The sequence below is a fragment of the Ruditapes philippinarum genome, unplaced genomic scaffold, assembly GCF_026571515.1.
Source record: "Ruditapes philippinarum isolate M1 unplaced genomic scaffold, ASM2657151v2 ctg1304_1_1_1_1, whole genome shotgun sequence".
Lineage (NCBI taxonomy): Eukaryota > Metazoa > Mollusca > Bivalvia > Venerida > Veneridae > Ruditapes > Ruditapes philippinarum.
Genome location: NW_026866090.1, coordinates 82,784 through 93,936, shown reverse-complemented (window position 1 = coordinate 93,936; position 11,153 = coordinate 82,784). Strand labels below are relative to the sequence as shown.

At 31.7% G+C, this 11,153-nt stretch overlaps 1 protein-coding gene across 1 annotated transcript; it reads right to left on the bottom strand.

The window, feature by feature from the left end:
* Positions 1-1,471: 1,471 nt before the first annotated feature.
* Positions 1,472-10,574, bottom strand: LOC132731283 (protein GUCD1-like). The gene is made up of 9 exons (XM_060717437.1): positions 10,458-10,574; positions 9,148-9,277; positions 8,249-8,314; positions 7,537-7,636; positions 5,431-5,522; positions 4,423-4,534; positions 3,340-3,388; positions 3,027-3,101; positions 1,472-2,465 (listed from the first exon to the last, which is right to left on the bottom strand). Exons 1-9 carry the CDS (start codon positions 10,468-10,470, stop codon positions 2,368-2,370), a joined length of 735 nt encoding a protein of 244 aa, XP_060573420.1. The 5' UTR covers positions 10,471-10,574; the 3' UTR covers positions 1,472-2,367.
* Between the last annotated feature and the right edge of the window lie 579 nt (positions 10,575-11,153).

Genomic DNA, 11,153 nt, shown 5'->3' with positions numbered 1-11,153 from the left:
TGTGCATTAATTCAGGCACATGCAAGCACCTGAGTAGATCCACTGATGTCCTGTAGTATAGCTTGCAACTTCCTCACATGGAAGAATTCAATGTCCCAGGCAGGATTGGAACCACAGTGCAGAGCCAAGTGGTTTTAAGTTCAGAATGTGGTACAATTCCAGGTTAATCAATGTCAGAATTAAGAAAAATAATACAATTATGACCTTCATGGCATGTGTGTAGATTCAATTGCTTGCCTTCAGAAGCTAAGATACAATTTTTTGAAACCAAAAGGGGGATAATTCAGTAAAATGGGTGCCAAACTGCCAATATTCTTCAAATAGTCAAGTTAGAATTTGAAATCATTCCAAAGTCATTCTATGTCAAATTAATATAAAATTTAATTTTCCACTCACACCATTAACTAATAAAAATATTCATCATGTCAAATGAGCAAAAGAATAATTTATCTACTAACACCATCAACTAATATAATTTACCCTTTTTTTTCAACTAACTACATCAACCATCATGTCCAATGAACAAAAATTTTAATTTTCCACTAACTAATATAATTTACCCATCATGTCAAATGAACAAAAAAACTATTTTCTCTCCCTACATGGATTCATTATGTCAAATGAACAAAATTAATTTTTTCCACTCACTACATCAACCATTATGTCCAATGAACAAAAATTTAAAATTTACACTAACACCATCAACTAATATAATTTACCCATCATATCAAATGAACAAAAAATCTTTTTTTTTCTACTTTACATTAACCATTATACAATATACATCATGTCCTCCTAACAAAAATTTTCAACAACACCTGAGGGCATAATATAACATCTTTCATTTAAAATTTCAGTTAAACAAGAAAACTTTTAGGGACGCTCGTTTTTAAAAAAAATTTTATATAACACCATATAATTCATGCATACTGGTACAAAAATGAAGACAGTATGTATAAATGTATTTTAATAGATATATTGAGTATAAATTTTGAAAAGCACCAAAATACCGGAATGGAAAAAGATGTAAAATGTTTGAACAATTGATATGAAAATAGCTTTTTGAAGACATTTATGATATTTTACAATGCATTGGTAAAGTATAATTTTACTCCCTATTCAGATTCTATTGAAACCTAGCTATAAATGTATTGAATAAGTTAGTATAAAGGTGTAAATCTAAACAGAATATTATGTTGTTGTAGCTTTCTAAGGTTTTGTATTTTGCTAAGAGCAGTCAGATATTTTATATCTCATGTGAACCAAAGGTCGTGCGAGATATCAATTTCCCCTACTGCAAGTAACAAAATACATGGACTCAGAAAGCTACTACAACATAATTATTCTTTTATTATATAATTGAACATTTTAATTCAAAAAGAAGAAATTAAACTCATGAATGATGGATAAATAAGTAATTTTCTAAAAAAAATACAAAAGAAAAAACATGCCCTAAGTAACCAGTTTCCAAACACTATGTAATGCACAACTAAGATGGAAACCAACAAGAAAAATAGTCCAGCACTTCCATATATGGTTCTGTATTAACATAATACAGGCTTTTCTATCCATTGAATTGTAAAAGCACTACATGATTTGTGTGTATTTTAGGGATAAAATTTATGGGTATAATAATAAATATAGATATTATCCTGAACTCAGCAAATATTGGTTTTCCCTATCAAATTCTGTAAAAACCTATAATGAGTTATAACTTATAGTAAATAATTTGTTATACTAATGATAACCAGTGAAATCAAACCAGGCACATTATCCTAACCATTGCAAGCATTTGAACCTTGTATCAGTAGAACAAAACTGTTCTTCACAACTCACTTTTTGTCAAACATCCAAATGTCAGCAATACAATATCTTTAGCATAGGAATTGTTTTAAATATATCTAAAAATTGGTCCAACTCCTCAAATGTGTTATATACATATTCTATATCTACAGTAAAAATAACACAGAACAGTCTACATATATATGTGTGTAAATAGATAGGCATGTATTCATCAAATTATGTTTGATGCACAGGTAAATCAAAGATGTATGCATAAGTGAACCAAAGATTTATGCATAAAGAGTTATGCTAAGTAAATTAGTTTTATGCATAAAGATTTATGCATAAGTGAATCAAAGTTTTGTGCATAAGATTTACCCATCTGCGATTCAAAGTTTTATGCATAAAGACATATGCATCAGTGAATCAAAGTTTTTGATGCATAAAAATTTACGCATTAGTGAATCAAAGGTTTTTTTTTCATTTATGCATAAACAAATCAAAGTTTTATGCATAAGTATATCTTTAAGACAATGAGCACAGATGGTCTTCAGACAGTTATCCAGAGTTTGGTTATAGTAGCTGCTAAGGCACGCCATCTTTATAAATAAACAGTAAATCCTCATCAGTGCCGTAGCTTTTCCTAGCAACGTCAAACTTGTCCATTCGGCTACAGCAAAGCTCTGTATAAAAATTAACAATACATTTTTCATTGACTGAATTTTTGTAAGCAGTATGCCTAAAGATTTAAGTTTAGTTTGTTTTGTTTTTTAAATATTTATAAACTGTTTGAATAAAGGAATATATAGAGGATATTGAATGAGTGTAGTTTAATACTAAATTTATTGAACGAGTTTAATAAAATCATATTATGCGAGCCTCTGGCGAGCATAATATTGTTTTATTCAACGAGTTCAATAAATTTAGTATTGAATCTACACGAATATAATATTTTATTCATCACATATATGAAATAAGAACAGTAAACTGTTAATATTAGTAATTTTTCAATGACGCGTTTATAGTGTAACGCTAACATTAGCTCGCTTTAACAATATGTTTCTATATGACGCAAATGACGTCAGTCAAAGTGTTATTACACTAGTGTAATATCGTTTTTATTAAATGGCTTTATTACACTCCTGCGCCGCGGTTTATGTGATAAGTACATTTACTTCTGTTAAACACACATGATTTAATTTTTTACCAATAAACAATGATAAAAATAGTTTTGTTGTTCTTACCTTCATCGTATGAGGGATTTTTATAGAAAATTCTTTTCTTCTTTTTATCAAATCCACATACAACAACATAATGACCTGTAATAAATGAATAAATGAACACAATTATCATAGATGCCTTATATTTGATCAATGAATTTCTTTCACAAATTCAAATTCTACCGATAGAATGACCTTGTAGCAGTATTGTAAGGTGGAGTTATGCTGACCAATTGATAGACAAGTTCCTGTTTGATTATCTACATCAATAATTACTGCAGTTTGATTTATAAGTGGAGTGTTTACTTCTATTTTTTTCATTAAAACAAATACGTACCCTGATAGCTCCCACAACATTTACTTGATAAACAAGAAAAGCAGGACGTCTGAAATAAATATTAAGATATAATAGTTATAATTTTTTTGATGGATATCAAATTAACAAAAATAATTCTCAACATGGCTGTGTGGTTTAACATGTCAGACTAGTAATATAATGGTCTTTGGTTGTGTGGGTTCAAACCCTATCAGGGGAAAAGCCATTATTTCTTTGGACAAGAAACATTGCTTTACACTCATTGCTCACAACTGGTTGGTCCCAGGAGAGGATTTGAGAGTGTGTCTATTACTTATATCTTCCTACACCATAGAAATGAACTTAAATTCTGTATGAACTACATTTTCATACAGTATAGCATCTGCAGAGTGGTCCTCTGTATTCTACCATGAGTACCTCACATCTTTATCTGTCACATCATTTAAAAACTGATTACCTCACATCTGAATCTATCACACCATATATAACCATAACTACCTAACATTTTAATCTGTCACACCATATATAACCATGATTACATGAATATGTCAGACCATGTATATAACCATGATTACCTAACATCTTAATCTGTCACACCATATATAACCATGATTACATCACATCTTAATCTGTCACACCATATATAACCATGATTACCTAACATCTTAATCTGTCACACCATATATAACCATGATTACCTTACATCTTAATCTGTCACACCATATATAACCATGATTACCTAACATATTAATCTGTCTCACCATAAATAACCATGATTACCTTAAATCTTAATCTGTCACACCATATATAACCATGATTACCTAACATATTAATCTGTCTCACCATAAATAACCATGATTACCTTAAATCTTAATCTGTCACACCAAATATATTACCCTGATTACATGACATTTTAATCTTTCACACCATATATAAACATGATAACATTACATTTAATCAGTCACACCATATATAACCATGATTACATGACAACTTAATCTATCACACAAGATATAACCATGATTACCTCACATCTTAATCTGTCACACCATATGAAACCATCATGATAACATTCTGTCACACCATATGTAAAACTATGATTACCTGACATTTTAATCTGTCACACCAGATACATTCCAGTTCGTTCCAGTCTACCAGAGCTATACAGAGGTTACCTTTCATAATATGGTCTAGGATTTCATCCCTTGTTACTGACCTGTTAACAATAAAACAGTACCTCGAACAATAAAACAGAACCTTGATTGACAGTAAAATATTTAGTTCTTCTAAAAAACTTACTTACTTATTGGTTAGCAATACATGATTATACATTTAACAGAATACCTAAATATCCCACCATTTTTTCACTGGTTTATGTTTCCTCATTTATCATTCTTGTCATATGTAATTGTACAAGATCATTTGAACTGGTTTAAATGTCATATTACAATTAAATTTTTCATCATTCTTTTGTCATGCGTTACCATTATCAACTAATACATTAGTAGTTCATTACAAATGATTCTACTATCTGCCGACGTTTCCTCTATTTTTGATTATAAATTTTCTTTCTTTTTTGGTTGAGTTTAAAATCGCACCAACATACTAGGTCATATGGCCGCTTTCCAGCTTTACTGGGTGGAGGAAGACTTCAGGAATGGTGCCCTTCCGTGCATTATTTCAGGCATGAACAGGCAACTGAGTAGAACCATCGACCTGCCGTAAGCTAGCTGGATAACTTCCTTTAAATATAGTTTTAAGAGAGAGTATTTTGACTTAGGGGAATAATGATGTAGAATATTTTGACATGGGGGAGGGATTTCATGCTGGATATTTAGATACGAGCGATTCTTGATCAAAAGGCTTTTGAATCTGGAGATTTTGATAATGCAATTCTTGACCAAAAGGCTTTTGAATCTGGGGATTTTGATAATGCCATTCTTGACCAAAAGGCTTTTGAATCTGGGGATTTTGATATGTGCAATTCTTGACTAAAACACTTTTGAATCAGGGGATTTTTAAGTTAGGCTTTTTTTATGTTGGAAAACTTTGACAGAGGAGATTTAGACATGGGGGATATTAACTTAATTAAGTTTTGCCTATTCTATTTACCTTTGTTGAACATCAATGCCATTTGATCCTGACTCCTCAAATAGTTTAGATACCCTCTCCTCATCCACACTAAATTTTCCACTGTAAAATGCCTGAAACATAAAACAAATATATATAAATATACATGTATAATATATATTTTTTCTGTTACAGAAGAATGTTTGTTTGTCTAAGAGCATTTGTTTATAAAGCATTTGTTTATAAACTGGGCTGAAGTCATGGCCATATTGACTTCAAATAACCTGCCCTTTAATGCTGTTATTTAAAATCCTAACAGGGACTTTGCATTCTTCTCCTCAGAAAACTATCTAAATGAAATAGACCTTAAATAAACAAGAGCACCATATGCAATGTTAAAGCTGATCTGTAATAAAAAGGTACATAACTCAAAAAAATATAACTTTCAGGATTTTGCCTCTTGTCTTACAACTGCACCTTGTCATGATAAGCAAGTATTCCAAGTTTCATGTGAGCCGCGCCATGACAAAACCAACATAATGGGTTTGCAACCAGTTATGGATCCAGACCAGCCTGCGCATCCGCGCAGTCTAATCAGGATCCATGCTGTTCGCTTACAAACCCTATAACAAGTAGAGAAACTGATAACGAACGGCATGGATCCTGATCAGATTGCACGGATGCGCAGGCTGGTCTGGATCCCTGCTGGTCGCAAACCCATTAAGTTGGTTTTGTCATGGCTTGGCTCATGTTGATAACTTTTAAGATACTACACTAGAAATTTTGCACAACAGCAACAACTACAATGCAGCGACCATAATATAATAATCCACTTTTTCTTTGAGACAGGCAAACTAAAAATTAGCATCATTTCAAGGACCTATCATATGTATTAGTATTTGCTCACGCCAAAAATTATATAATGTATCATGCTTTACTGTGAAGTATTAGGACAATGCTTTGTTTATATTGAAATTCTAGACTTCCACATACAATTTTTAACTAAACATGATACATTATTGCCCAAGTACAAAAAAAGGCATAAACAAACACTAAATACAATATTTGACACAAGAAGCAATCCTCCTTTCATCAAAATACAAGGGAAATAACTCTAAAACAAATATAAATATGCCCAACTTGCCATTAGATCTACTTGGCATAAAAGAAACAACAAGAGCGATCAGTGATCACATGTGTCGCCTCATAATGGCCAATTTCATGTTGGGACAAGTTTTGTGACAGACAGACGGACAGTGCACAACTAGACTTGGTACTGATCATTCCTGTAAAGTTTGGATAAAATTGCACCAGTAGTTTATGAGGAGTAGTCCGGACAAGCTTTTGTGTATCTGGCAACACACAGAAAAAGCGCCTTTTTATCAAAGGGCCATAACTCAGCCAAAAATCATTCAACTGGAAAACCCGTGCAATATGCGCAAGGACTTGAGCTACAGATCAATCCTGTAAAGTTTCATTGAAATTGCATTAGTGGTATAAGAGAAGTGGTCCGGACAAACTTTAAAAATAAAAATTATTGAAGGGCCATAACTCTGACAAAAATCATTGAACCGGAAAATGCTGACAATATGCACAACTACACTTAGTACAGATCATTCCTGTAAAAGTTTGGATGAAATTGCACCAGTAGTTTATGAGGAGTAGTCTGGACAAGCTTTTGTGTATCTTGCAACACAATGAAAAAAGCACCTTTTTATCAAAGGGCCATAACTCGGCCAAAAATCATTCAACCGGAAAACCCGTGCAATATGCGCAAGGAGCTACAAATCAATCCTGTAAAGTTTCATTGAAATTGCACTAGTGGTATAAGAGAAGTAGTCCGGACAAACTTTTAAAAATAAAAATTATTAAAGGGCCATAACTCTGACAAAAATCATTGAACCGGAAAAAAGCTGACATTATGCACAACTAGACTTGGTACTGATCATTCCTGTAAAGTTTGGATGAAATTGCACCAGTAGTTTATGAGGAGTAGTCCGGACAAGTTTTGTGACGGACGGACAGACAGACGGACGACTGAGAAGTGATCCCTATATGTCGCCACTACGAGTAGTGGCGACACAACACAGACAGATGACGGAGAAGTGACCTCTTCTCCGTAGAGGCGACACAAAAATGCATCATTACCTGCTTAGAATAACCTTTGTCCACCCCCAATGTTATAGTGCATAGTGTGTGCTTTATACAATATTTCTGCATCAGGCATGCTAGATCTATTGTCCATATACTGAAAAATGAAATAGTAATCAGAATGAATGCAAGAAAATTTGCTGATGATGTAACTTAAAAACATATCAATCAAATTCATTCAATAAAATTTTGTTGCCTTCAGTATCAGTTTGCAAGATCTCTATCAATCATGAATTTAAATAAAGACAAACATATAAATGTATTTTAAGACTTTTCAGTAAACACTTGATTGTACTTGGTTCATACAGACTTGTATATCCAGTGCCCTCTGTTCATGATTTTTGTGCCGACTCCCAAAAATATATATTTCCCTCTTTTTTTGGAAAAAAATCCTTAAAAAATTGATTTTTAACTGCCTAAAGCAGTTGAAATTGAAATTTGATTTTTGTAAAATAGAAAATGTATTACTTCTATAAAACATTATGAGTATTTCCATTGACAAATTCCCCTTTTTGTTCAAAACAACACAGAATTTCCCTTCTTGATGGTCCTGGCCCCAGTCCCTTCCCTTTTAGGTTATTAGGGCCCTGATATCATTTATACTTTGTCATACAACTTAGCAAAAATCTTTATAACAAATAATTACATGTACATAAATGATAACAGAATTTTTGGAAATTAAACCACTTTGCTAGGCTATGATTCATACCTCTCACCACATTTCAGCTCCTCCAAGTCAGTTGTGTAGACCTTATGTGCATCTTTGCCAAAGTATCTAAAACAAGTACATTTTGTGATAACAAAATAACTTCCCTTCATTCAAAAAGCTACAAGGAATAGATAAATTTGTGACAACAATTAATAATCTTTCTGCATTAATCAGGAATGACAATAAATTTATGATAAATTTTTTTACAATAAATGATTTAACTTCCTTACATCAGTCGAGTACTGAGGAAAGATAAATTTGTGACGATGAATAAATACATGTATGATGACTTTCCTATATTAATGAAGTAACAATTGGTACATAAATAAACAAGTTAGAGTTGAATTTGTGATGGATGACATTTCTTTGTTTATAAATAGCATTCAATAGTCTTGCCTCATATCCATTTAATAATGCTTACCACAGATTTATTTAATAATGCTTACCACAGACTCATTATGTGTTTTACACTTGTTAATAATGATGCTTAACACAGACTTATTTTAAAAAGCTTATCACAGATTCATTTACAGACTCATTTTACAACGGTTACCCCAGACTTACATTGTAATGCTTACCACAGACTCAATCTATAATGCTTTCCACACTTATTTTATAATGCTTACCAAAGATTTATTTCATAATGTTTACCACAGACTCATTTTACAATGCCTTCCTAAACACAGTGTTGTCTACATGAAATGACAACTTATGTGTTCTACTAAAAAAGGGGGTTTCTCCAAACACCCCAACCCACTTTGCGGGCTTTTTCTCAGTTTTACAAATTTTGCTAGGGCTTTCAGAATTTTCCTAAAAGTTAATTTAATGGCTAAAGTCAAAGGTTTTTTGTGTTTTTAGCATCAATATTTCAAATCAAATTTAAATGTTTGAACACATACTGTAAAACCATTGAGGCACATGCTAGACCACAGTCCCAGCTATAACTCTGCATACACAATGGTACTTTATGCACAACATGCTGACCATTCTCTGATACAGATGTCTTCTCATTAGATGTATTCCTTCTTCCTGTAAGAAATACAAACATTCGTTAACTATAATCTGATAAGTTATATCATTCCTTCCTAACAGTTCATTTACAGTTTTAATGCAAATTCAATTCTTCATTATTGAGAGAAAAATTATTATCTAATAAATTTCATGCAACAACTTTGTTGCTTTAATACGTCATTATTTTCCACAGACAATGGGGGCAAGGGGCTAGACTCTGAATCCACTTTCCTAAACACTTTCTGATGGTCAGTAACTTGTAACATTATTTAATAAAGAGATGACAAGGGCTTAGGAATGTGGGGTCAGGGTCTTTGGTATCTTAATGCCATTTAAGAGTTTCTTTTTATTTTCATGCAACAATAAAGATATCATTTAGTAACAATAGATTGTCATTTATGATTAAGACCGTAGCAGAATAATATAAGCATTATAATGTTTATGGTCCACTTGGTTATCTACTGTATGGTATTCATGAAGATTTCATAGACATAACTGGTTTGAGCACAGCTGACTGAAGCTGTGAAGGCAAGTATCATTATGTTGGTTTTGTCAAGACGTGGCTCATATATAGATCTATATAAAAAAAACTACATGTATATGCTGTTTTGAAAAAAATTCATATTTCAACGTCTGTAATAATATTATCGATGTTAAAGTATCAAAAAATTTTCAAAACTGCTCATATATTTAGCCCAAATATTTAGAGGTAACCGCGGATTTAAAGCTATTTTTTTTACATCCATGGGTTAAATCCGCTTTAACATTTTCAGATAAACGTCAAACTGTAAAAAAAAGAAAATGCGATGTCTTTCAATGAAGGACTAGCTTATATTAAGTTATTTTGATAAATATGATTAGTACATGTGCTGGGAATGACAAATTTACATTTTATTGGATTTTAAAGGCGTTTTGAGGTCCACACCCCAAGTGTGTGGTAATATCACGTTTTTTGTATATAAATGAGTAATTGTTTATGATACTATTTAAACCACCAAATAACGTCTGAAATATGAGCAAGTCAAGTTTAGAATAATTCAGTCAGAATAAACATAGATCTAATATAAACTGATAAAAATTTACACACAGCATATCCGAAACTGTCCGAAAATAATACCACTTTGCTACCTTTCCCTTTACAAAATAAAAAACACATTTGTTGGTGTGAAAGATAATAAACAATGAAGCGACACTTTACCTGCCATCTCCATCACTTATAGTCATTGTAATGTACAATGTAATTATTATTCCTGTAAATTCGTCATAAATTCTGACCCAAATAATATTCAACTTTTAATCAAGGTTGTATACCACTAAAACTACGTGTAACTAGGTGTCACGGTACTAAAATAGTGAGTGTCACTAGAGATACTGGTTTCCTTGTAGCTGTATATTTTTAACAGTATAGGCCCTTTGCATGTTATTGTTATGAAATCTATTAATAGTAACAAATTGCTGATAAGAGATACAGGTAACTTTCGGATGGTTGGCAAAAAAATGGTGGCTGATAAAATGCAAAATATAGTAATTTTATATTTATAATAAAAAACTTATTTTTCATGAAACAGCTTAGTATTTTATATCATTAGAAAGGTCATTTTACTCATATTTTTTATATTAAAAAAATAAATTAACAAAGCGTTTTCATTTTTTCTTGGTAAGGAGTTAAACTTGGTGCTAGAAAACTATTGAAATAACAGTTGAAAAATAGCTGAGCTTTATTTTTTAAAAGCAAAAAATGAAAATCCGCTTATATTTTAAAAATATGAATACAAAGAACTTTCAAATGATATAAGAATCTAAAATATCGATCCACAAATAAAAAAGTTATAAGAATTTGAAAATTCTGCTGCTATATAATGTTTATAAATATTGGTTCTTCTTGCCAACCGGT

Bases quoted from the DNA above. Each gene is read 5' to 3' on its own strand.
- LOC132731283 (XM_060717437.1), bottom strand. The intron at 8,315-9,147 runs GTATGTGTTCAA...TACTTGTTTTAG, and splicing joins TGTGCCTCAATGGTTTTACA to ATACTTTGGCAAAGATGCAC. The intron at 3,389-4,422 runs GTAATCATAGTT...TATTTATTTCAG, and splicing joins GTGACAGATTAAAATGTCAG to ACGTCCTGCTTTTCTTGTTT.